Here is a 27,941-nt window from a genome sequence, read left to right on the forward strand (position 1 = left end):
TTGCCACTAGGTTGCAAAGTGTCATACTTGTTAAGGCATAGGACTGTTAGTGATCTGAATCTGCAATAAAAAAAGCCTATTTCCAATTTAGAACAGGGAAAACAGGAAAAAGAAAAAAAAAGCTTCATGGAATGAAATGGTCAAAAGGAACATTATCACATAAACCTGCTACTGATGGAGAAGGGGGAGCAGAATCCCACAAGTTTCAAATGCCCAAGGCAAGTTTCAAAGGAAATGAGAAGGGGGAGGGAAAGGTATTTCTCTGTACTGTCAAAGAGTTCAGTGTGCAAATCAGAACAGGGAATTGAGTTGTTAAACTGTCCAGCCCTGGCTGAAGGTATCTTTCCAATATGAATTTGACATATTCTTTCCACTGACTGGAAGGAAGCTTGCTCCCTCCTCCTTGCTTTTACTTTTCGCAGATTAATGATGCTCTTTTCAGCAGTAGCTCTAGAAATTTCTGAATTTCTAGGCATGAATCTCAGGGCAATCAGCAGTATTATCTTCCACTTATGTTCTCAGAAATAAATCTTACTGATCTAAGAGAAACTAAGTGATACAGAAATTTGCTTTTTACACTGTAAAAAAGTGCTTAGTCAATTTTCAAATTACAATAAGAAAAAGGGCTCCCAAATATATTTCCTTCCAAATAAAATGGACGTCAAACACCTTATGTAAAATTAGGCAAAACAAAGTACATTGATAATTTATTTCTTTCAAAACTACAGTCATTTATTTCTGAGGTATTATACCATAGTTATCTCCAAATAGTGTCTAGATTAGAACAACACATTGTGGCCAACTGGCCAGAGAGAGTTGTCCCGTTCCATCCAAATATACATTAGCAGTCAATAAGAGGAAGCAAAGGAAATTGAGGCAAGACAATTTAACCAGATAATCAGTAATTACTGATACTTGTTGGGATGAAATCCATGACTGGAACATATTGAAACTGTTAAAATAAAACAGACCCCATAAAAGAGGAGGTGGAGTTGCACTATATATAAAAACCATTATATTCAGTGGTGGATTCCTACTGGTTTGGCCAAACCAGGAGTGGTTTGGCAGCCTGGGTCTCTGGAACCGGCAATGACCCGGCCTGCCACACCTCCAAACTGGATCTCTCCTTTTTGACTTCTGCACATGCACAGAGCAATTTTTATTGCACTGTGCATGGGCAGACAACCGCATATGTGGTGCACCCACAAGCAAACTGGCAGTAGCAACTGATGGAACCCACTCCTGACTATACTGCTATAGAAATGCACGAAGCCAAAGACGAAAACCTCCTACAATGCATATAAGTCAATATAAGAGAAAAAAAGAATGGCATTGCCGTAGGTGTATACTAAAGGTCACCCAACTAAGCAGGAAAAACAGGTGTATTGTTTGCTAATCAATTAACAAATATATGTAGGAGACACACTACAATAATGGGGGCCCTCAATTACCCTGACATCAAGTGGAAGACTAATTCTGCACCAAGTGAGAAATTGAATAGGTTCCTGACCAACCTAGCTGACCAGTTTGTTGTCCAAAAGGTAAAAGAGGGAACTAGAGGGATAGTCATACTGGATTTAATTCTCATGAAGAAGTAATAGAGGGAATTGAAATTGCAGGAAACTTGGGTGAGAGTGATCATATCATATCAGAATTCAATATAATGCAAACACAAGCAATGGAACATAATAATATCCAGGATGGATTTGATTTAAATCAAGTCAATTTAAATCATGATTTAAATCACTAGTAAAAAGGCTTGATTTAAATCATAATTTTTAAAAGAGCAACTGTCATCTCTGTCCCGCAGCAGCTCCTCTGGCCCGCTGTTGACTCACCGACAGTCCCAATATTGCATAATATACAGCCTCATGCTACATAACTAAGCTCCATTTCATGACGAATAAACTAAATTATTAATATATTTTAAATAGAAAACTATCTTTATTAAAATAAATTTGATAAAAATAAAAAATCTGATTTAAATAAAAAAAATCTGATTTTTAATTTAAAAAATATCAATTTTTATCCACCCTGATAATATCAGAGTCTTAACTTTTCAAAGAACTGATTTTAAACTCAGACAGAGTTTGGAAAAGGTTCCTTGGATGAAAATCCTAAAGGGGAAAACAACTCAAGAAGCTTGGAAACTATGAAAAATATAATCATATGATTTTAAATCATATCTTTTCCAATAAGAAATAATATTTCAGAATGACTCTACCGCATTTATACAGAAAAGTCCAAGGTTGTTGGTAAATCAGTTATATTTATGCTGGAGCTGCACTAACATTAAAATTCTTTATTTATAAATGCTTTATTTAAATACGTGTTTCTACAGTGTCCAACAATTGTTCTACTTAAGAAATAAATTATTGTGTATTAACATGTATTAATTTAACTTTGAGATTTACAATTTTTAGATTTTCATATTATTTTGAAGTTTATCTCTATCACATGGAAATGACATCTGGACAAAAATGCTTAAAAGATTTGATATCCAGGACTGGAAACATAACCTGGGCTTCAACTATTGAGTTTGGTATTTGGAATTCAATTATTCCATGATTTATAGAACTGATTTACCAGCAATTTAGGAATCAGTAATTTATCAATACAAATAAGCTATGGGTGGTTGTAATGAATTATGGCTTCCATTCACTGAATATTCATAGTGCAACCTTATATATATTTGTGAATATATATCTTTTTTGTTTCTTCTTTAGCATATTTGTCTTCTTTTATAATTGTGTGTAGTGTTTTTATTGTTTGTTTAATACAAAATGGAAGGAAAAAGATGCATAATATAACATACATACTGTAGATGTAGATTGTATTATAAATTGAAATAGAAAATTGAAACACAATTATAAAAAGTTTAAAATTACAAGTATATAATATAGTGATTATATAAAGTTCATCAACTCATTATACCAATGAGTTTTAGTATAAGATACTTTTAATATAAGATAATTCTTTTTAGTATAAGATAATTCTAGATAGTGAGATTTATTATGGTCAACAAACATTTGGAATCTAGAGGTCATACATTATTTCATTGTCTATATCCTTAATGAATGAAAAGTTACATTTCAATTATTAGAGGTTAGTAAAAATATTTTTCTACCCCAGTTCATGAAGCCCTGTACTAATCTTCAAAGGCAATCTCAATCCTGTTTTGGATTATACTGTATCACAATTGAACGGAAGAAGAAAATATCACTACTGACTTGCTAATGGTCTCATTTTCTCTGAAGCAAGTTAGGTACTTACTCATTTAGAAGGCAGAAATTGCCTACAAACTGCCACTTACATAGTATGATCACAAATAGTACGAAATAGTACTATAGTACTAGTATACTACTAGTATACTATAGTACTATTTCGTACTATTTGTGATAGTACGTTTACTTTAAAGTTATCCTCGAGTTTTGGAAACAGTTTTAAGTACCAAATGCGTACATAAGAGTGAAAAGATTTAGAAAGTCAATGTAGCTATGATAAGCAGCAGATTATCTGTGTTGTCAAAAACTAATGGAAGATTCACAAACTCAACTCTAAATCTTTCCTTATTTTAATAAATATTTTACTTTTTTTTAAAAAGTCCCTCGGAAACTTCATATACAGTTTAACCTACTATGGTGGTTACAAGGGAGAGGTTACAATTTAGCTACAAAAATCCAGGGAATACCTTCAGAGCTTCACTGCCTTCAGCAGTGAACAGTATCACTCCACCTGCGAAATATATTGCAAGAAAACAAAGAGTGATTTATAGAGTAACCTGAAAAGGTCATGATATGGATATCCAATATTCAACAGTTACTTCGTCCATAAAAAAAAAAGACCGCGTAACTTCAGATATTGAGCATGCGTAGAATTGTTCTCCGACTTCATTCGTCCTAGGAAGTAATAGAGCGATTTTTACTGGGCCGTTATGTACGCATGCGCGGTTTTAAAGGCCTGCAATATGTCGGCGTTGGGCGATTGTGAGTTTTTGGTGAAGCGAGCCCGGGAACTAGTCCAAGGAGACCTGTGGGCTGCCAAAGCTTGGCTTATCACCGCGCGGAGTCTCTATCCTGCCGACTTCAACATTCAGGTTGGTTGGTTGTGGATTTGGTGTTCGGAATGCCGCCTGTTTTACTTGTTTTCTGGTGCTTCGCTTCAGCCGAGCTCCACCGCCTCTGACCTGCCGCTTTCCAGAGAACTTTATCCTTTGCATTTGGAGGCAGCATCTTTCTTGCCTTTGACGAGAGGCTCTTTTCCTCGTGCGAAGGGATAACGTTGAAAAAAACCTTTTTAAAAGACTGTAGTAGAGAAATCAAAGATTGTATTATTTGGTATCTTTCCTCTGCTTCACATAAAAATAAAAACAAAAACAATTCATATCCCCTCAGAATCGAATCATTGTGGGGAAACGGATTGTCAGATTATTGCTTTCATTATTTAAATATTCTTGCTTCCTGAATTAGGAAGAGCAACTGATTGCCCTCACTCCTTTTCTTCTGTAGTGCAGGATTAGAAGACGTTGAAGGTAGATTTTAAATCCTTGTAAAATAATTCATTTATATTATTGCCTCAGGGAGAATCAGTTTAACAAAAAATGGAATGAGAAGAGGTGAAACCCTTTTAGATTGTGGTCTAAACAAGAGATGATGATTGTGATCTTTGCCAGAAATGGATTAAGGTTCCAAAAGAGTACACTACAATAACTGCACAAAATTCCTCCTGACAACTAATACTATTTAAACCTAAATTAGGGGACCAAGAATCATATAAAAATGAAGATATTTACAACAATGACCTGAACTTAAAATATAAAGAATGTGGTGAAAAGGGGGTTGCCTTTCATAAACTAATTTTGAAAGAAGGCCTTCTGGAAAAAAATATTATAATATAAAGAAATTAGGCTTTCATAATAAAATTTGCAAGCATCAACCTTTGACCACCCTATTTTATTCCCTTAATGTTTTCCAGTAATCTCATAAAACAGTTGGGTTAAACCCAATTGATAGTAATGGAGAAACTTTGGGGAAATGAACAGTGAAACCTGTAGAATACCACAATTTTAATATGATAGAATTGATGTCTCTATTAGTGTTAATGGTTCTGTTCTTCATTTTTTTCTCATTCTAGTTATGGTAAGTTAGAAAAGTTTGCAAGATGTTCAGTGTAGGAATGTTTTTGTCTCTTCACACTCTTCTTTCTTGTTTTCTAGTATGAGATGTACTCCATTGAGAAGAATGCAGAACGAACAGCATCAGCAGGCAGATTGTTATATGACATGTAAGACATATTTTACTGGATTTTTCCCAAATTAGGATTGAATGGATGGGATAACCTATTTCATTTGTAATTGATCTGTTTTATAATAAGATGTGATGCATTCTATTCCCTGCAGATGACCAAGTGCTCTCTGAAATTTAAATCAGTATGAGAATACCTTTATGTGCAATTGCTTTTTATTGTACATGTAGTATTTGATGTATGACCACAATTGGGCCCAAAATTTATGTTGCTAAATGAACCATTTGTTAAGTGAGTTTTGCCCATTTTACAACTGGGGAGGCAATATGGCGTTAAGAAGCTGTGGGAGTATGAATGGATAGCCAGAAAGGAAAAAGCCACCAGCCATAGGGGAGGCAAGCAAAGATGATGCAGGTCAGTGGCGGAAAGGGTGGGTGGGTGGAAACGATTATAAATATGGGTTAGCATGAATTTTTATTATGTGACCATACGGTTGCATTGGTTGGTCAAGGGCCAGTTATTATCAGTGTCACCATAATTTCAAATGGTCACTGAATTAATTGACATTAAATGAAGACTACCTGTAATAAATTAATCTGATAAGAGGGACAATCAAGATCTTTAAAGATTTATTTTTGAAGAAAGACATCTAGATTTATGGAGGTATGGAAGTGAAAGATGTGCAGATAGATTCAAAGTGGGAAAAGTGCTTTGGATTCAGCATGTGCATGCTTGTACCTTTTGGAAATCTTGCTTTATCCATGTTTCTCATAGCACCCATGCAATACCAAGAAAATGTACATTTTCCTAGGACCACTCAGTAGCCCCCAGAATCTGGCAAGTTTTCTTTTAGCTACCTCTATAACAAGTGCACCCATGTTGGATCCTGCTTTGGATCCAAATACTGATATCTTGGGGGGGAAATACTTAACATATATATGGTATGGATAGAATTTGTCACCTAATGATATCTATGAACAGTAAATTCAGAATGGATAAAAACATTTTTCTCATAGTTATAATTAATATATGGAATTTGTTAACATAGAATTTCAAGTTTTAAAGAGCAGTGTTAAATGAGGGAATATTGAATAGTTTCTTAGAACCCTTTTAGCAGTCATAGAAGCTTCTGGGCTGACCTCTTTAAAAGAGAGCTTTCATAGAAAAACAAAAAACTTCACATGCCTCAGCTTTTTTATATTTTTTCAATGGAAAAGTTTTCACTAGCAAAGAAGTGTCTTATTCTATTTTATGACAATAAGCTGAAATTATATACCTCAAGCACAAAATTTATTAGACAAAACTTTTTAAACGATGAATATAACTTGCTATAGGTACTTTTATATAAAAACTTTGTACATTTTCCTGATTCTTTTCTTTTAATTAATATTGGTCATGTATTATTATAAAACATAAATATTACATTATATTATTTGGGTACAGTAGTTTTTTTTATATAGTATTGACTAGAAATTAACACATGATTTAAATAACATAAAACTTTAAAGAAAAAAGTTGTTAATATAAACTATGTTTTCTAAAATGTTAATGTTATGATTGCATTCAGAACTAAGAGCAGCATTGATTGCATTAAATTGCATTAAATTTATTTATTATTTATTTATATTTCACATTTCTGTACTGCCCACCTCCCTCAAATGTTATTTGATATAAGGTTTTTATCTTAAGTTTAGTACTTTTACTACATGATGTATTCAGTATTAAAAAAAATGCTTTAAAAAAACTATTTGCTTTCCAATTTCCCCTTTTTTATCCCTTAACCAATGAATGTTCATATTGTCCTTTTTCTTTTACTTGTTGGTTTTTGAGCATTGATTATTTGAATAGCTAATTTTTATTTTTTTTGTGGTTCCATAATATAACTTGTACTGCTGTTAATATGACCAGTTTGGCAAAACCTTTTCACTTTCATAGCATACTTTTCATAACAAAATTTCAGCTGTTCTTAGTGATTTCAAGTAGAAATTTCTCTTGTCCCCTATTCTTTATTTCAGGTTTGTAAATTTTCCAGAGCAACCAGTGGTATGGCGGGAGATTAGTATTATCACATCAGCACTTCGTAATGATTCACAGGATAAGCAAACAGAGTTTTTAAAAGGTATAAATTTCTTCTAGACTTAAATTCCTTGGAAAATGATGTTTATTGGTGTGTTAATGAACTTGATTTGTAGGAAGCTTTGATGAACAAGATGATGGTAGGTTTTCTTCTATATTGCACTACCCAATATGAGAATCAGTGAGACGAGACAATATGAGATGGAAGAGACATTGGAGAGTCCAAACCCTGGTCAGGCAGGAAACCCTGTAGTGTTTCAAATAAATGGTTGCCCAATATCTTCTTAAAAACCTCCAGGGTTGGAACATTTACATCATCTGAGGCAAGTTGTTCCACTGATTAATTGTTCTAACTGTCAGGAAATTTCTTCTTAGTTCTAGGTTGCTTCTTTCCTTGATTAGTTTCCAACCATTGTTTCTTGTCCTGCCCTCAGGTGCTTTGAAGAATAGCTTGACTCCCTCTACTTTGTGACAATCTGTGAGATATTGGAACATTACTACAATGTAGTAACCCCTAGTCCTTCGTTTCATTAAACTGGACATACTCAATTCCAGCAACCGTTCTTTATATGTTTTAGCTTTCAGTCCACTAATCATCTGTGATGTTCTTATCTGTGCTCTTTCTAGAGTCTCAACATCTTTTTTTATATCATGGCGACCAAAAAAGGAGACGGGTATTCCAAGTGTGGCCCACATTATAAAGTAGTATTAACACTTCACATGACAATGAGCGATGAGCAGTAAGGGAAGTGAGCACCGGCCAGTACCTGCCTGGGAGAAATCAGGGGGAAAGGGAGAAGGCATGCGCACCGGATGGCTTCTCTTCTGCTTTCTGGCATGCCAATGCGCGTGAAGACCAGCTGGCTGCTGCACCAGAACCCGGAAGACCAACTGGTGATGGCTTCGCTGCCAGGAGAAATGGCTCTGCATGCCACTTCTGGCATGCATGCCATAGGTTCGCTATCACAGATCTAGATTCTTCTTAAAAACATCCAATGTTGGAGCGCCCACTATTTCTGGAGATAAGCTGTTCCACTGATTAATTGTCCTCATTGTTAGAAAGTTTCTCTCTAATTCCAGATTTTTTCTCTCTTTGATTAGTTTCTAATCATTGTTTCTTATTCTGCCCTCTGGTGCTTTGGAGAATAATTTGACCTCTTCTTCTTTGTGGCAGCCACTGAACTACTAGAATACTGCTATCATGTCACCCCTAATTCTTCTTTTCTTTAGCCAAACCCAAATCCTGCAGCCGTTCTTCATATGTTTTAGTCTCCAGACTTTTGAGCATCTTAGTTGCTCTTTTGAAAGGCTCTCAATTCACTCATGCTTTGGTCACTTCTTGGGTAAACTAATGTGGGTATAATGTAGTTGGGATGGCCTTTGAAGACTATCCAGAAGATTCAATGTGTAAATTGCTGCAGTGAATGGCACACATTACACCTGCTCTACAAGCTGTATTGATCGCCAGTTGCTTCTGGGTCTATTTTAAGGTACTGTTTTTGATCTTTGAAGCCCTTTCTATTATTATTTGAGGAACTTTCACCACCCGATTACATTTGCCCATCCTATCAAGTCTGCCAGAAGAGGTATGCTATGAGTTTCATCTAGAAAAGTTTCATCTGGTGGTATGCAGGAGATTTACTTTTTCTATCCTGGTGCCTGCCCCATGGAACATTATTCTCCTCCCACCAGGTGAGATTGGCTCTATCCTTGATAACTTCTAGAAGTCCCCGGAAACATGGCTGTCCTGGGAGCTTAAGGATCAAAAAGAAATGGTGATCTAATAAGATGGTTGCATTGTTTTTAACATAATTTCTACTAACTTGCTCTATAATGTTGCTGATATATTTTAAAGTTTTACTTATTTTAATATTTTAATTTTACAATTTTTTATTTTGTGCCATTTTTCTGCAAGATGCTATAAATATGATAAATACATAAATAAATCTGGAAAAAGATTCTCTTAGGACAGAATACTTGAGCTAATGTGTCTAACTCTTCCTTAGATTTTTATGTCTTTTTTCCTCCTATCTTCACCCCATACTTTCAGTTTCTAATTTTTACCTGTATCTATCTTTTAAAAACATTAATTCAATATTGCTCTCCTTTTAGGTTTATTTGAAACTCTTCCTGGCCGGGTTCAATGTGAAATGTTATTAAAAGCTACAGACCAGTGCTTCAATACTTTAGAACGGGCAGAAATGTTACTATTGCTTTTACGGCGTTTTCCTGAGACTGTGGTTCAGCATGGGGTAAGAGGATGAAGATTATATGCTAAATACTTGCATATTATTTCTTTAAAATATTGTAAAGCTTCAACAAACAAACGTATGTGTTTAGAATCAACTTGGTAGATGAAAGTACCGATAGATGGGATGGAAATAACGGCAATTTCTAGCAGCAATAACCAATATTGGGAGCATGAGGTTTGGCCTCTTTCCTAAGAAAATGTTATTGTCCAAAAGCTTGATTGAGATGATAATGTAGTTTTGTATGCATATTCCTTCCTTTTTACTTTGAAAGTAAGAAGTCCTCAACTTGTTTACAAAGATACAGGTAGTTCTTGGCTTACAACCATTCAAAGTTACAACAGCACTGAAAAAAGTCATTTCAGCACCTCCATGATTGATATTAAAAGAGCCAAGGTGGCGCAGTGGTTAAATGCAGCACTGCAGGCTACTGCTAGATCAGCAGTTCAGCGGTTCAAATCTCACCGGCTCAGGGTTGACTCAGCCTTCCATCCTTCCGAGGTGGGTAAAATGAGGACCCAGATTGTTGGGGGCAATATGCTGACTCTCTGTAAACCGCTTAGAGAGGGCTGAAAGCCCTATGAAGCGGTATATAAGTCTACTGCTATTGCTATTGCTATTGCTATATCTGACTGCTTGGCAACTGGCATGTATTTGTGATGATTGAAGTAATCTGGGGCCATGTGTTCACTATTTGCGATCTTCCTGAATTTCAGACAAGCAGAGTCAATAGGAGAAGCTGGATTCACTTAGTGATCACATGATTCACTTAACAACTAAAGTGATTCATTTAACAACCATGGCAAAAAAGCTCATAAAATTAAGCATAATTCATTTAACAATTGCCTTTCTTAACAATCAAAATTCTGGTCCCATTTGTGGTCATAATTGAGGACTACCTGTATTTTTATTGTGTTGGCCATAACATGTTAAATAGCTGTAGGTTTTGAAGTATTGAGAAAGAATTGGCAGCTTTATTTATGCAATATGTTACAAACAATCTGAAAAACATAAAAGGAAGAAGAAACAAATTTGATTTTCTTTAAATTTTGCAAAGGTGGGCCTTGGGGAAACATTATTAGAAGCAGAAAATATTGAAGATCAAGAGTCACCTGTTAATTGCTTTAGAAAATTATTTGGTAAGAATATAATTTTGTTCCAAAAAGTTTGTTTTATACATTGAAGGTTGTGAGATCATAGTTGTAAAATCTTTAAAATATATGCTTGAATATGAGTTGTGTGAGTAAATTAACATTCATTTATGTCATTGTTTTCCTTTGGTTTGTCAACTGACTGAAGTTGGAATGAAAAGTAAAATGGGCATGATGAATATTATTTAAATATTTAGAACAATTTGGGAAATAGGGAATAATGACACATTAATTTACTCTTTATATTTGAAACTCCTCTATTCTTTTTTCGTATTATCTCTTTGGGAACAGGGAATAATGATCCCAACATATTTGTAGTAAAAAGAACCTAACAGTAGTAAAAAATGAAATTCTACAGGTAGTGCTTAATTTATAATATTTATTCAGCAACTGAAGTTATGACAGCACTGAACAAATTGTGGTTACAATTGGACATTGGCATTCTGGCTGTCCCAGCATTGTGCTCTGAGAGTTTGACAACCCATTTGAACTTACAGAAAATCAGTAGGGAAGCCAGCAAGGAAGGTCACAAATAGTTGTAGTAAATCTTCATTACTTGCACACCCTCCATAGCCCTTCTGCACTCTCATTCATCCCCTCATGCCTGATTTACGCCATACATAAATGCATACTCTCCCCAACCCATGCTGTGCCTCTTGTGCACTCCCTTGCACCCTCATGTATCCTCATGCTCACTTCTCACGACCAGCCATACCCTTTCTGACCTGCATTGTGCCTCTTTCTCTGACCTGTGCTTTCACACATCCCCTCACACCCTTCCTGCTCTGCACCATGTTTCTTGTACACCTTCTTGATTCTCCTTGTACTCTTATGTGCCCTCCCCAACCAATTCCTGCCCAATCTTTCCTTCCTTCCCTCACCTGCCTGCAGGCCTGGAAGTTGCAATTTCTTTCTGGCTTCCTCATTCACTTTGGTTGTGGGAAGCTAGTAGCCTCACCTAATGATCATGGAATTTGGTTATAATATAATATAATAATATATAATATTGGGATTATAGAGGTTGCTGTTGCTAAGCAATGTGATTTTGCTGTATGACCTCATTATTTAGCAACAGAAATTCCAGTCCCAATTGCCATTGTAAGTTTAGGACTATCACGTTAAAAATGTAGTTGATTGATTTATTGATGTTGTAAACCAATTCACTTTCTATGATTCTGGATGGCTAATTCCAAACATAGATGAATATTTCAGAAGGAGAACATCTGAAAAATGATTTTCTTCTTCCTAGAGAAGAGAGAATATCCATTTGTTGCTTAATTTAAATAAGTTATTAGTTTTAGCTATTGTTAGTAGGACTTTATTTTAAATGAATTGCAAATACCTTGCTTAAGGAATATAGATAACGCTTTGTTAAATAATGACATGATGCAGGAAACTGACAAATTTAATTTGATTTCATTATCATTTTTAGTTTGTGATGTTCTGCCTTTAATAATTAACAACCCTGATGTACGACTTCCTTCCACATTGTTATACAAGTATCTGAATAAGGCTGCAGAATTTTATATAAATTATGTGACTAGATCATCACCGACAGAAAACCAATATCCAGGTAAAAATACTAGACCAAAATGCACTAATAAGGTAGAAATTAATATATATCAAAGAGAATAAAGAGAAATTAATATATATCAAAGCAGTGGCTTGGTTTATACAGCATATGAATATTATTCAAGAATCTTAAAATCTTCAATGAAGCAGTATAGCCATGTTTACATAATTCAGGAAGGACTGATAGAGCACAAGATGGTTGGGGCAGAGGGGCCTTTTCACTGTGGCTATGGAGTAGCTAGCAGTAGTGACAACACTTGGGCTGAGATAGATGTCTGAGGGCAGTGGTAGCTGGCTGAAACTTCTTAAAACCTTGGGCATTTACTGGCATGTGCTGCTGTGCAGGATGACCAAAAGGACAGAGATTGGGGGTGGGAATAAAAGTGGGTAAAGGGAATTGAAGCTCCCCTGCAGTTATAAATTCAGTCATGCTACCAAGATCCCAAATTTTGATCAGATGACTGGTAATGGTGGCTGCAATGGCTGAAACTTCAGGATCAGTGACAAATACCATTTGTTTAGCACCACCATAATTTTAAGCAGTCACTGAATGAATTGTTCTTAACCAAGGACTACCTATATGTCACTCTCAAATAAACAACCTATATTGTGGCTTATGTAATGATACTGTTTTTCCACAGCAGGATAAGATAATATCTAGAATTCTGTAGCATCTGAATTTCAAGTTAAGTTCTCATTCTGGTTATTCATGGCAACAATGAAAATTATTTATATTATCTTCTTCCTAGTTGCTTTTTCTTTTTTTCCGTAGTCCTAATATTCCCTGCACAATTTCCATCCAAATCCAAGCCCTATTCAGTTTCCAAACAAAAAACAAGGCTGGACAAGTACTTAGTAATAACATTACATTAATTTTAACCTTAACTTCCATGCTGTGTGTTTCTCCCTCTTGGTAAGGGAGAATGTAAATTTCGGAACTGTGATTTAACATGTGGTTCTTTTATATATTTTATTTTCTATTTTAAGAAAATTTATATTGCTGCCCAACCCAGTCTTGGTGAGTCTGAGCAACCTACGAATATTAAAACCTAGTATAAAAACAATGAAAAGCCATAAACCCCAGACCTCTGGCAACAACATCAATCAAATAAGCCACATGATAGGCTCCATCCCACTCTGGGATCCCCAGGCCTGTTGGCAAAACCAGGTCTTCAGGGTCTTGTGAAAGAGTTACAAAGTAGGGGCCAGTCTTACATCCACGGGGTTGATCTTCTACAGAGTGGGAGTCATCATAAAATAGAAATAGATTAGAATATTGTTACTTTAAATGTCCATTAATCAGCATTGCATTCAGCTCTCAAAAGAACCATTATGCATATACCCACATATATATGATACAGAAACATCACAGTCTGGTTTGAATGTATACAAGATGGATGGCATAAGGGAAAAAGGTTGTTACAGAATTTAGTAGTCTGCTAGAAAAACTTTGAAATCTCCTCCCAGAGCGGAGCAACAGAAACAGACTGTGAAGTGGGTGCGTGGGGTCCCCAACAATGCTTCGAGCTCTAAGCATATAGTGCTTATAAGCAATATCCTGAATAATGACAAGCAAGCATCCTATAATCTTCTCAGCTGTCCTTACCACTCTATATGGATCTTCTATCTGAAGCACTGTTTCCACCAAACTAAACTGGTGCAGTTTTTTTGTTAAAATGCTCTCAATCGCGCCTCTGTAAAAAGTGGTCAAGACAGGACAAAGATATGCTCTCTTCATCCGATGCAGAAAATGCAAATGCTGGTTTGCACATTTACTGAAGATAACATATGAAGAGACCAAGTCAGATTGTTAGCTATCTGCATCCCCAGATACTTAATACTGTTGACCACTTCCATAGCTGCAGCCCTTCTTGGTCATACTAGATGAACCCACTTAGAAGAGAGGACTCATAACTTTTCTTGCCTGCCCAGTCAGGTTGATGTGATCTGGAAAAGATGACCCTTCAAATAGCCTCATCCCAAGCCATCTAGGGTTTTAAAAGTAACACCTTGAATTAGTCCTGGAAGCAAATGCACAACCAATGCAGCTCCTGAAGAGAGATGACACATGCCATCTAGACCTGCAGAAAATCATGTGCGCTACTGCATTTTGAATATGTTGAAGCTTCCATATGCTTTTCAAAGGCTCCAGTATGTAGAGTATGTTTCAATAGAGTCAGGTACTGAGGATTTCATAGCTGCCAGCTGATGTAAGGTTGTAATCTGTAAACTGATGCAATGTGGATGATTCAGCAATATAGTTATAGCCTATTTAAGACTGATGGATCCACACAAGTCATTTACCCCCTTAAATAGTCAAGATGGGAAGTGATTAGGGCGTGAGTGTAATTACCATTTCATTTCACTTATCTCTGCCTACTTTATCATCTTCAAATATTGTGATAAAGTGGAAATTCAGATGATGTCAATTCTTAGTGTTTGTTGGATTTAAACTCTTCAAGTAGCCTATTAGGTAGTCTATTTTTTTATTTTTAATCTTTTAATTTCTCCTTCCCACCCCCTTATAATTGTAGTTTCTAGTATTAAAACTAGAAACTACAATTATAAGATGCAATCAAAAAATCTGCATTCTTTTGAAAAATTATCACTGTAGTCTAAAAGCAAAATAAGATATTAGAATTAATATAACCAAGTAATGTAAAAAACTAGATCTTTTTTCAGATACTTTCAGAACAAAATTGGTCTAAAATCTCTAGATTTTTATTACTCGGTGTATATTTATGTATAAAGAATTGAATTTCTGCTTCAAGAGGATTGTAACTTAAACATAACAGAGAAGATAGCAAAAGAAAGGAAGAGGAATTGATAAAATAAAGAGATGAAATTGAGGGCTCAGATTGTTGGGGGCAATATGCTGCTCTGTAAACCATTTAGAGAGGGCTCTAAAGCACTGTGAATACTATATAAGTCTAAGTTCTATTGCTATTGTAATAGATCGCCTTGTCTATACACTAAGGGGTTTTTATAATGGGTAATTCAAATAATGATTGACAGAAAAAAACACTATGCCTTTAAGAACAGATTTCTTAGGGGCATAAAGAATAACAGAGCTAAATTAATGAAAATCACAATTAAGAATGCACATAGAGAAATCAACTCTTTATGGATTTCAAGAATTAAAGATAAAAAAAATGTTTATAGAATTTAGTGGGTCTCCCCTGCTTGTCTTGATACTGGATTTATCTCTGTTTTTCTCTCCCTCCCTCCATCCATCAATTCATCTATCTATATATCTATCAAATTTATGTAGCTGGCCTTCACACCAGAAGTTACTCTGGGAGGCATATAACAATCAAATGAAACCAACATAGGAAAACAATTAAAACAATCATCTTTAAAATATGGGCAATTATTTGGTCTTAACAAACATTGGAGCACATTTGTATTTGTATTTATTAATATTTATATGCCGCCCTTTTCCCCAAGGGGACTCAGGGCGGCTCACAATTCAAGGGGAGGGGGAGACAAACCGAGTTACATATAGGACAATACATCATTAAAAGCACAACATTCATACAATTCGGGTACGGTGAAGGTCTTTAGCCTCAGGCCTGTTGGGACAGCCAGGTTTTAAGTGCTATGCGGAAGGTCTGGAGGGTGGTGAGGGTACGAATCTCCACGGGGAGTTCGTTCCATAGGGTCGGAGCTGCCACAGAGAAGGCTCTCCTCCGCGTAGTTGCCAGTCGACATTGACTGGCTGATGGAACTCGGGGGAGGCCTAACCTGTGGGATCTAATTGGTCGAGTGGAGGTAATTGGCAGTAGGCAGTCTCTCAAGTACCCAGATCCAATACCACATCATTAGTATTTCATATAAATATTCATTGCTGAAGTAGGAACTAAAAGTTGTTTTGGATGTTGGACTAATTTTTAATAATTAATTAACTGATTTTATTCACTTCTAGGAACACAGGACACATCTGATCTTGTGTCCCCTAATAAACGAAGTGCTCAGAAATATATTATTGAAGGTCTCACTGAGAAATCATGCCAGATTACAGATCCTTGGGAAAGGATATTCAAAATACTATCCATAGTAGGTGTGAGATGTGAATGGCAGATGGACGTGGCAAGAAGGTTTGATAAATTGTTAATTTCTTAAAATATATCTAATTAACTATTTGATGAACTTTGGCCTGATTCTTGTTGACAGAACGGTACAGCTGGCCCTTGACCTATAACATTTTATTTAGTGAACATTCTAAGATACAACAGGACTGAAAAAAGTGACTTAGAATCGTTTTTCACATTTAGGACCATGGCAGCCTTCCCTTGATCATGTGATCAAAATTTAGACATTTGTCAGCTTATTCATGTTTATGTTGCAGTGTCCCAAGGTCATGTGATCTCCAATTGTTCTTACAAGGAAAGTCAAAGGGAAAGCCAGATTCACAACTAATTAATTATCAAATATTACTAATTTAATAATTCTAGTAATTCATTAAGAACTGTAGCAAGAAAAGTCATGAAATAGGGCAAAGTTCACTTAACAACATTCTCAGTTAGCAACAAATTTTGGACGAAAAACGGCTGAAAAAGAAGGCCGAAGTCCTGGCCAGCATGCAGGAGCCGACAGGGCAACGCCTTGTGTATCCTAATAAATGGCTTCACGTGCCATCACGGCTCAATACTCTTCAGCCTGGAGTCACTCATCAAGTTTAGTATCTTACAGATTTGTCATCTTTCCAGGCATGTGGTAAAATTAGTAAATGAGATTTTTAAAAGAGATAGCGATTGGAGGGCAGAACTGGAGAATTTATTTTCAGTACCTATTGGCTGGGGGAGAAAGGCCAACAAGTCCGCCCTCCCAGCTTTTTTCCATTGGTTGGAAAAGACTGAGAGGTTTTCAGTCTTTTAATGGCCTGATTTGAAATGGAAAGCTTTGAAAGAGCAGCCATTTCTTCAATAAATTGTTAGAGTGCTAAAAATGATGACCGCTTCCGGTGACATGGGAAGCAGAGCCATGCATTATGGGGTCATCTCGGAGTGGGATGAGGAGACGAGGTCAGGGGTGCTGTAACATTCCTATGGTAGGTAACAAGGGCAAATGAATACTTGGGTTCTGTATAGTCACCATAAATTTGAAATGGGGTTGTATATAAAGTAGGGGAGAGTGTCTATTTTAACTTTGAATGACCATTAAGTGACTTGTCCTATCTCAATGACTATTTGTATTCACTTTTAGCTGGCACCTATGAGCCTCCCTTATTTTGTGTTGTTCAGAAGGTCACCTAACTTGAAGATTTTGGGGGGATAAAGTAAGGAAAATACTCCTTATAAATTGGGTTTTCTCTTTTTCCATTAAATTAATTTTTAGAATGTGTTTTACTTTATTGTATATTATAAATTCCAGTATAACTGAATATTCTTTTATCTTTAGAAGTTTTGGTGACATATTGCTGAAAATGAAAGATGTCTGCAGATATATAAGTAATTATGATAATGAAGCTCATGCAAAGTACAAGACCCAAGTAGTGTATTCCACAATGCTGGTCTTCTTCAAGAATGCATTCCAATATATCAGCAGCATCCAACCTTCTCTTTTTCAGGGTGAGTTGAAATGATGCCCTTCCTGTATCCATTTGGGCAGGTTTGCCAGAATTACTTTTGTATGAAATCTAACTTAATAGTGTTATTGGCATTTTGAAATGAAGCATTTGTATTGAGATAACATTCTATTTTCCACACTTACTATGTACACACTGCACTAAAAATCTAATTATGATGTGAAATTATTGAACTGTTCTAACTAGTGATAACTGCATTATGTATTAGCATAATCCACCTTTTCTTCCTATGTGCGCCTTGGACATAAGGTCATGAGCTGTGTGTGTGTTTTTCGTAGTTCTTTTTCCCTTTTGAAGTGAGAGCAGGAAAAATTTGGTGCCAGAACTTTAGAAGCTGCCATATTTTTCGGAGTATAAGACACACCTTTTTCCTTAAAAAAGATTTCAACATACAGAAACCATGGAGGATTCCTCAAGAGCAGATCTCCCTCAGCCAAGGAGTCATCAGTCATCCGGACCCCCAGTGGCTTCAACTGGCCATCTGGCACTTGAGGGGGAGCTCCTGAGGGGGAGCTCCTTTCTGACAATGGTCCTTCAGACCATTCCAGAAGACCATCCACAACACGCATATACGACGCGACCTGGGCCGCATTTTCCACTTGGTGCAAGGGGCGTGAAATTGTAGACTTTTCAGCATCCATACCCCAACTTCTGGACTTCCTTCAAGAGGTGTTGGACAAAGGGTTGGCGTCCAATACTCTCTTTCGCCAGGTTGCAGCCTTGTCCACTCTACTGGCTAGAGACACTCATCAGTCCCTGAGTGAACACCCTCAGGTCAGGAGTTTCCTGAAGGGCACATCCAACATCTGCCCTCAGGCTATAAACATGTACCGTTCCTAGAACTTACCTTATGTTCTGCGAGCCCTGACGAACGCGCCCTTCGAACCGATTTGAACTGCCTGTCTCTGGCATTTGACTCTTAAAACTGCCTTCTTAGTAGCAATTACTTCTGCTAGGAGGGTATCAGAGATTGCAGTACTTTCTGTCAAGGAGGAACTGTGTATTATCCATCACGACCGGGTCATCCTGTGACTCGATCCTTCCTTCATACCAAAAGTGAATACTCAATTTCACAGGGCCCAGGAGGTGATCCTCCCAAACGTTTGCCCCAGACTTAAGCATTCTAAGGAACGTTCCTGGCACAAGCTAGACGTTTGACGAGCGGTGCGCATATATATTAAAAGGACTAAGGACTTTAGACATTCAGAGTCATTGTGTCGTTTCAGCCTGGGTCATTGGGCCGTAAGGTCCCTTCCTCAACCATTGGACGTTGGCTGCGGGCCTGTATAAAAATAGTTTATGAGCATCAGGGCAGGTCCGTGTCAGGTCGAGTGACGGCACACTCTACAAGAAGTGCAGCCACTACAGTAGCCTAGGCGACCCAAGCGTTCATCATTGACATTTGCAGAGTGGCTACGTGGGCGTCTCCCACAGCATTCATCAGAAATTATAAAATTGACACCTTTGCCTCAGCCGAAGTCTCCTTTGGAAGATGTGTTTTACAGCAAGTTGCCTCGGCTTCGGACAATCTGACACGATTTCTTCCCTCCTTGGGACACAATAGCTTGGGTATGTCCCATACTTTCACTCTCCAAGCAGCGCACAGGAGAATGACCGTTGGTTTACCTGAATGATCGTTCTCTGAGCACTGCAGGAGAGTCGAAACCTGCCCAGGGTTTATTACTGTGTCCAAGATTCTGCATAATGATCAAGATACATGAAAGGTGTTGTCAGCGGACAAGACTTTGTTTTTAAACTGCCCTCAATGAGGCAAAGGAGGCATGGTCAAAGAAAAATCTACTCAGTTCTAGGGCAGATAGACTGTATTTAACCCATGCTTGGACTCTCCCGCAGCGCCCAGAGAACGACCAGTCAGGTAGGCCAATGGTCATTTTTTGCCTCCCGAAGCCCCGTGCCCTTGATCAAAATGGCCATGTCTAGCCTCTAGGAAGCCTCTTGGGGGGCTGAGAAGGGCAGAAATGAGCAAAAAATGGGCCATTTTTTGCCCTCAGCAGCACTCTATAAGCCTCCATAAGACTATGCATGCAATTTTTTTTTGGCAAAAAATGGGCCATTTTTTTTGCACATTTTGTCCCCTCCCGAGCACTGTAAGCCCCCCCAAGGCTACTCATGCCTTTTTTTAAAAAAAAGCAGGCCCGTTTTCACAAAAAAACTCCCCCCCCCCTTTTTGGAAAGCTCTTTAACTGATTGATAAGAATTACATTGATCAAGTGCTGTGCCAGCAGAAACAAACTCTTAGGTACTGCAGATTGTCAGCGATTTCCTTCTCCAGCACATGGATAAATACACCTGGAAACATCTACCTACCTACCTACCCTCTCTCTCTCCCTAACTACCTACTGTATTTCTCTCTATTTCTCTCTCTCCCTCTATCTACCAACCTATCTACTCTCTCCCTACCTATCTACTGTATTTCTCTCTCTCTTTCTCTTTCTCTATCCCTCTACCTACCTACCTACACTCTCTCCCTCTCCCTCACCTACCTACTGTATTTCTCTCCCTCTCTATCTCCCTCCCTCTTTACCTACCTAACTACTCTCTCTCTCTCCCTACCTACTGTATTTCTCTCTCTTTCTCTCTATTTCTCTCCCTCTCTATCCCTTTATCTTCCTACTTACTTTTTTAAAAAATTTGCCTCTTCAAAACCTTGGTGCATCTTATACTCTGGGGCGTCTTATACTCCGAAAAATACGATAACTGCTATTATCAGAACTAACTGGGATTTGGAATCTTTTTATGGCAGCATTCCCCAATATAGAACCTTTTAAATATGTTTAAATATTTAATCAAAGAAAAATATGGCATTGCTTACATTTTGATCATAAACATTTGTGGTATTAATAACTAACTTATGTTGAAGCATATATTTCATAAACCAATAATAACAGGAAAAATAGAAGTAATTTTTTTCATTTTACACCTAGGATCAAATGCTTCAAACCAAGTTCCATTGATTCTCATCGAGGATGTGTCCAATGTTTTTGGTGATACAGATATTGAACGTAGCAAACATGTTCACAAGAAACGAAAACTTCCTGAAGGGAGAGAGAAAACAATGGTAATTTTCTCCTCTGTTTTTTTAAATAGAAATGTTATGTAATCTGTTGTAGTGTTTGAAATATTGCCCAAACATTTTCTTTCCAAAATACTGATATAGATTGATATACAAAATAAACTTGTCAAAGAGAAATTTTAAACTTTCAAGATACATTCTCAGTGTCTGTTTTCTTGTTTTTAGAAAATCTTACTCAGGTAAAAATAATCCCAACTGTTAACAGCAGTCTGGAGAATAGTTAAAACAATGCTTTTCTGGAAGACCATTCGTGATTACTGTGTGCATTTTTAAATAAGACAGGAACTAAAATGCGTTCAACTCATTTGTGAATGGGTGTATATGTGAGTATGGTAATATCATACCTCTATATGCCCTACGTATTGGTATGTAAGTCCATCTGCACGTAAGCTGACCCTCATTTTTTAACCAAAATATGAAAAATGGATAATTCATGGGATTACTAATGGGTAAACCAATTAAAAATAAACGTACAAAAATTTGATTGCTATCTTATTTAAGTGACACATTTTTATAGTATTGGTTAACATTTTGAGGGATAGCCTATCTGAAGATGGACTTATAAGGAGCAAGCAACTAAAGGAAGATCCATATCATTAATTTTGGTTATTACTTAAATTTTTATTATGGGTTATTTTTATCTCAGAGAAATGCATGATTTAATAGTTTGGTTTGATCTAGTTGACTACTGCTTGGATTTTTGTGTTTTGTCTTTGGAGTAGAGCTCTGATGATGAAGATCCTTCTGGGAAAGGCAAAAATAGAGTCATTACAATAAATGCAACAGATCTCCCAAATTCTGTTGAAGTACAAGAGAGCTTTAGATTGGCTAGAGAGAGCTGGGAACTTTTACATTCATTGGAATCATTGGATAAAGGTACTTTACTATAATATGAAAAAATATTTAGAGAGTTTGTTGTAATTGTCAATTCTTTATGTTGAATCTTAGATTTTTGACAGGGAAGGAGGCATCATTAATCTTTCCTTTAATGAGACTTGCTGAAAATCTTAAATTAAAAATAAATAATTATTATAATTATTATAACACCTATACTGTTACATTTTACTGGGTTGATTATTCACTGAACTTCATTGCTGTTGGTTTCAATAGAAGCTGTATCCTTTTTGATTATGAATCTACATGAAAATAAAATATTTTTATCTTTCAAAGGAGCTAACACAATTTAGGGCAGTTGTTTACATTATCAGAAGCAGACATAAGAAGTTTATAATCAAATTTAAATTGATGAATCCTATGTCATTTTCTCACAACTGAGAAAGAACTGTTTCAAATACATTATCTTATATTTTCGTCTACTTCACTTCATTTTACAGAATTTACAAGAATTTGTGTGTCTTGGAAGACAGATACCTGGCTTTGGTTGAGAATCTTCCTCACAGATATGATTATCTATCAGGTAAAAATTCCAGGAGCAAACAGACCTATGTATAATCTTCCTTAAGCCTTTGTCATAAGCATTTAGATCAAGGCTCCCAAATTCATCAGCTCCTGTCTTGGAGACAGCGACGGGCCAGACACTGCCACCTTGGCCCTGAACCAGCTCGGCTGGGCGCTCCCCTTCGGGAGTGCAGAGGAGGTGGTGAGCTCACAAAGCTGGCGTCCTGAGTGAAAGGGAAGTGGGGCAAGAAGGTCACTGGGGATGCCAGGCTGTGCATGCTCGTCACCTACACATGCATCCAGGGGGGCAGGGCCAAGGCGGCAGGAGTGACCCCCTGCCGTCTCTGTGGCTACCCTGGAGGCCAGCCTAAGGCTGCCCACATTCAAGCCTCGACGGCTGCTGCAAAGTTGTAGGACAGCACCTTGCTCACCACCAGAATCTCCATGACCTGCTCACTGGCCCAGCCTCAAAACCTGTGAGTGCTTCCCTTTCACTGGGACTGCCCTTTGCATAGCAAAACCATGGCCACTGGCAGCACTGCCAACCTCTCCCCTTCATCTCTTCCTTGGCAAGGAGAGAAGAAGGAAGGAAGGAAGGAGATTGAGGAGGGAGTCAGGGAAGGAAGGGAAGAAGGAGGGAAGGAGATTGGAATGAGAGGGACTGAGTCTGAGGGACATGTTGATAATTTCCTTAGCACCTGGTCACCAGTAGCACTGTTGTCCTTTTGCCATCCCTTTGTCTTCTCATCCTGGTCTCTCCTGATGGTCTCCCATCCTATCGCTAAGGATGCTTTGGTTACAAAGCCTGCAGTGGTGGAATTCAAGATCAACTTTTAAGAGCACCCCCATGGAAGAAGCCAAGAAGCTGAGGGCAAAATCAGAAATGCGGGGGTGACTGGAGTGCCCCTCCACAAGGAGTGTGAAGGGAAGCAGACATCTTCCCTCTGAGGAAAAGAGGAGGTGGCGAAGTCCCCATGGAGGGACATGTCACATGCCTCTGTCGCCCCTGCCCCCGCTACTGGACTACTGCAACGTGCTCTACATGGGGCAGCCCTTGAAGAGTATTCGGCGACTTCAGCTTGTCCAGAATGCAGTCGCGCGAGCGATTGTGGGTGCACCTTGGTTCACCCACGTAACACCTATCCTCCGCGAGCTGCACTGGCTGCCTATTGGTCTCCGGATACGCTTCAAGGCGCTAGTCGTCACTTATAAAGCCCTTCATGGTATTGGACCTGGGTACTTGAGAGACCGCCTACTGCCAATTACCTCCACTAGACCAATTAGATCCCACAGACTAGGCCTCCTCTGAATTCCATCTGCCGGCCAGTGTCGACTGGCGACTACCCGGAGGAGAGCCTTCTCTGTGGCTGCTCCGACCCTCTGGAACGAACTCCCCGTGGAGATTTGTACCCTCACCACCCTCCAGGCGTTCCGCATAGCCCTTAAAACCTGGCTGTTCCGACATGCCTGGGGCTAAAGATTTGCTGCCCCTATCTCGAATGGTATGATTGTTGTGCTTTTTAACTATGTATAGTTTTGTGTTCTTGTTAAACTGTTTGTATCCCCCCCCCCCTTTCCTTTTTGAGTTGTGAGCCGCCCTGAGTCCCCTTAGGGAAAAGGGCGGCATACAAATGAAATAAAACTCTAAACTCTAAACTCTACTTTTGCTCTTGGCTTCTTGGCTTTTTCCATGGGGGCGCGCTTAAAGTCGATCTTGAAGAGCTGGAAGACGTTTTGTTAGATCGCCACCAAACTCATCGTTGGGAGAGGTGTAGCCCCTGAATACACAAGAAGTCTTGGGCAAAGTTCTTCCAAAGTTCGGCCAAGTTGTCACCTCCTTCTCAGACCAGCCGGTTCTTCGAACTAGTTAAAATTTCCACTACTAGTTTCCTCGAACCGGTCCGAACCACCTGAATATCACTTCTGAAAGCTATGTCTCTTCATATGGAGAGGGGGTGGGCCTCCTTGTGACCCACCCACTTTGTCCTCCTGCACCTACATGAGCAACCTGGCTAAAGAGAGTGAATACAGTAGCAGAAGCCTTGAGGAGGAGGCTAGTGGGCACCCCTCGGGAAAACAGGCCTGGGCTGGGTCAGGCTACAGGTTCCAAGTGCCCCGGGAACTCAAGGGCCAGGCTGTGCACTGACCCTCTGTTGTCCAGGGTTCTGAGCAGCCTGTGCTGCCATCTGGGGGACCTCCACATGGCCTGAGAGGGACCGCAAGGCTCCTCTGGTGGACTAGGCTTTGGGGCTTGCCCTGGTGTCACTTTTCTCCACTGGAGACCTCTGGATACCCCCTTCCAGCCTTGCCTGGCCCCCCACAGAAGACAGAGGATGATGCTGTTGCATGTGGAAGCGTGGAGAAGAAAGTTTGCAGGAAGCAGTATTCTCCGAGTCCAATATCTGCCTTGACATATCTCTGGAGAGAGGAAGGGGGTGGTGGGGGAGCTGCGTGAGAGAAGGCTGTCCCAACAAGCCAGCATCCTTACCATACATGATTGGAAATGGGGATTCTCTTTTGAGAAGAGCCAGCCTCCCTCATCAGTTCCAGGGAGGTCTGTTCCCCTGCCTTCTCCTCTTGCTCTCCAGAGATCTGTCAAAGCAGAAGATGGACTCAAAAGAAACTGCCTCCTGCAAACTTTTTCTTCCGTGCTTCCACAAGCAGCAGCATCGTCCTCCATCTCCTGCTTTGCCAGGAGGGGACACTGGACAAGGAAACAGCAACAAAGTCTGGGATTGGGAGAAGAATATCTCCTTTGGCATGACGTGGCATGCACGCACACACGATCACAAACATATTTTAAATTTGGAGACTTTTATCCACATCTGAGTTTACAAGCTGCCAATCATCCCAGGACTTGGAGGGAAGGCCCTCTAATTCCTTTGTGGATAAAAGCCCCCAAACGTGGAATATGGTATGTGCGTGTATGTGAGTGCAGGCACTTGGCTGCCAGGAGTTTGGGGAGATGAGCAGTTTATGGGGCATCAAATTGATCCCAAGTTGAGTTAGCCATTGCGATTTGTTCCATCCAATCCCAGCTGTCCTGAGTCAGCCACGCCCAGTGAATGGCATTGAGACAGCCATGCCTACTCAGCCATGGCCACCTAGTCTTGGCAACCTAGCTATTGGCCCTTTGAGGGTAACCATAATGCTGATGCAGCCCTCAGTGAAATTGAGTTTGACACCCTAGCTGTAGATTTAACAATTGTCAACAAGCAAGACAAAAAAGCCTGGACTGTGGATGTGGCAGTTACTGGAGACAGCAAAATAGGAGAGAGATAATTAGAGAAAGTCGCAAAAATATAAAAACCTATAAATAGAAATTGAATAACTGAAGAAAGCAAATGCAGTACCAATAGTAATAAGCACATTGGATATAATCCCAAAACAACTGAAGCATCATTTTAATACCATTGCCCTTGACAAAATCACCACCTGTCAATTACTAAAGGCAGCTTTACTCAGAACAGCTTCCATTCTATATTGATACTTTTAATACCAGCACATCAATCAATATCTGCCTGTCTGAGGTCCTTGGGAAGGAATTGATAAGTAGGTAAAAATGCCAAATCTAGTCTAAACAACTGACTCTGCAGTGAAACGATAATAATTTATTAAAGGGTGTAGTTGATCATACAGCTCTGAGTAACATTCACCAAAAGCCAACTCACCTTCTGGTTAGGCTGGAGATGCCAAACAACCTATTATTTATCAGCCATCTATTGATCTCCAGACATTTATCAATATTGATCATTTTGTAGAATCTTGATTTAAATGAATGATGACATGTTTTAACTAAACATTTTGAGTAACCTTATAATCTTCATAGCTCTACAGGAAAATCCCAAAGAAGAGTGGAACAATACTTCATTGAGATAGACTAAAAACAGAATGTGAATTTGCCCTTCCCTCCCTATTATACTCCAGGGAATTGGAGATGGGGAGGGGAAGCCAGTCTGAGTTTCTTTCTAATACTGTCCAGTCTTCCTAGACTTAATGCTTGTTTTGTACCAGTTATTGTTTTAAATGCATCTGGTTTTTTTTATTCCCTACAATTGGATGGATTATAAATAGAATACGAAGTAGCATTCCCTTCTTACAAGATTTAATGAAGAAATATCTAAAGCATTTTGATGTTTTATATTATAAAAATATAAAGTGCTGGTAAAATATAAAACTGCTAATTCAAAATTTGCCTCTTTCATAAATTCATAAATTTAGTATGCTAAATTCAGAGCTTTGAGCATATTGTTTTTCTTAAAACTGGAGCATAAGAAAGACCCTCAACTTTATAAGGCTCTTTTAAGAGCTGTAAAAAACTTGTGTGAAGCTAATTACTTATGCAGTGTATTACACCTGTCAGTATTAATATGTTTACTTCTGTATGAAAATTACTATCTGAAAATCTTGGAACTTTTGTAAATTATTTGCATTATAAAATGGAACAGTATTTTTTTAGTGATTTGATTTTTATTCTTTTGAAAGGGTCAATATAAAAAAGCAATTGCCAGCTTACATCACTTAGCAGCTCTGCAAGGATCTCATTGTCCACAACAAATTATGGGGCAAGGATCGCTAGAAAATCAACGACCTCTAATCCAGTTAGCGACTTGTCATTTTGCTCTTGGAGAATACCATGTAAGCCCTGCCTGACTGCCTGCTTTTTACTGTTAAGTTTGGTATTTATGAGAAATGCAGGTTACTGAGACCAGACAAAATCTTTACAACTACTTTAGTGTATGAATTTGACTTTCAATTTGATTAGGATGAGTAAAATTATATTCATTTATATATAACTTATCTGCTTTCTTTTCATGCAAATTGAAGAATGTATTACACCAGTAAAATGGATAATATGTACACTGAAAGCCAATGTAGTGAGGTGACTAAGGCATTGGACTGACATTATGCATTCAGAGGCTAGTCCATCTTTGGCCATAGAAGTTCACTGGCTCACTATGGACCAGTCATTCTCTTAACCAACTCTACCTTAAAATATTGCTGTATTGTTGGAGAAAGTAGCAGAAGAGAGGACTTCATATGCCATCTTCAGGTTCTGCATAAAAATAGAAAATAGTTAACAGAAACTATATGTATATTAATAAAGGAGAATATTTGTAGCTTGGGGTTGAAATGGGAGGATCCTTAGTGCTCTCTGAGCTTGCTTGCCTTCTTGCAGACATTTCATTACCCTACCTAGATAACATCATCAATGCTAATAAGGAGTGCTGTTCGCTGTCAGTTTATATTTTGGTGACTTGCTTGTCTGTATTGGTGGGAGTGGCGTTAGAGATTATTTGGTTGGCCTGTGTACTGATGGCTCTTCGGTAGTTTCTTGATTGGGGTATTGCTTATTGCTATGCTGATCTGAGTGCTGATTACTAGTGAAGTGCTGGAGACTTTTTCTCTTTTGGGCTTTCGATTGTCTCATTTGCACAAATAGACATCTACAACTACCAGTACATGGAATCAGCTAGCACACCAGTCAACCAACCCCCTTCAAAACATCCTAAGCAAACTAAAAGACACAACAAGCCCAGAAGAAAAAAAGAACAGAAGTTATCTACAGC

General features: G+C 38.2%; 1 protein-coding gene across 2 annotated transcripts in view; it reads left to right on the forward strand.

The window, feature by feature from the left end:
- Window positions 1–3,959: 3,959 nt before the first annotated feature.
- Window positions 3,960–27,941, forward strand: part of INTS10 (integrator complex subunit 10) — a 44,500-nt gene continuing 20,518 nt past the window's right edge. For both annotated transcript variants that reach the window (XM_032235313.1, XM_032235312.1), the window contains exons 1-12: window positions 3,960–4,096; window positions 5,216–5,283; window positions 7,260–7,363; window positions 9,433–9,572; window positions 10,627–10,708; window positions 12,153–12,293; window positions 16,218–16,389; window positions 17,693–17,862; window positions 20,825–20,958; window positions 21,696–21,849; window positions 22,308–22,390; window positions 26,857–27,009. In XM_032235313.1, the coding sequence (XP_032091204.1) occupies window positions 3,968–4,096; window positions 5,216–5,283; window positions 7,260–7,363; window positions 9,433–9,572; window positions 10,627–10,708; window positions 12,153–12,293; window positions 16,218–16,389; window positions 17,693–17,862; window positions 20,825–20,958; window positions 21,696–21,849; window positions 22,308–22,390; window positions 26,857–27,009 (1,530 nt within the window). In that variant the 5' untranslated portion in view covers window positions 3,960–3,967. The remainder of the gene's footprint in view (window positions 4,097–5,215; window positions 5,284–7,259; window positions 7,364–9,432; window positions 9,573–10,626; window positions 10,709–12,152; window positions 12,294–16,217; window positions 16,390–17,692; window positions 17,863–20,824; window positions 20,959–21,695; window positions 21,850–22,307; window positions 22,391–26,856; window positions 27,010–27,941) is intronic.

This window comes from Thamnophis elegans, chromosome Z, assembly GCF_009769535.1.
Source record: "Thamnophis elegans isolate rThaEle1 chromosome Z, rThaEle1.pri, whole genome shotgun sequence".
NCBI classification, from domain to species: Eukaryota; Metazoa; Chordata; class Lepidosauria; order Squamata; family Colubridae; genus Thamnophis; species Thamnophis elegans.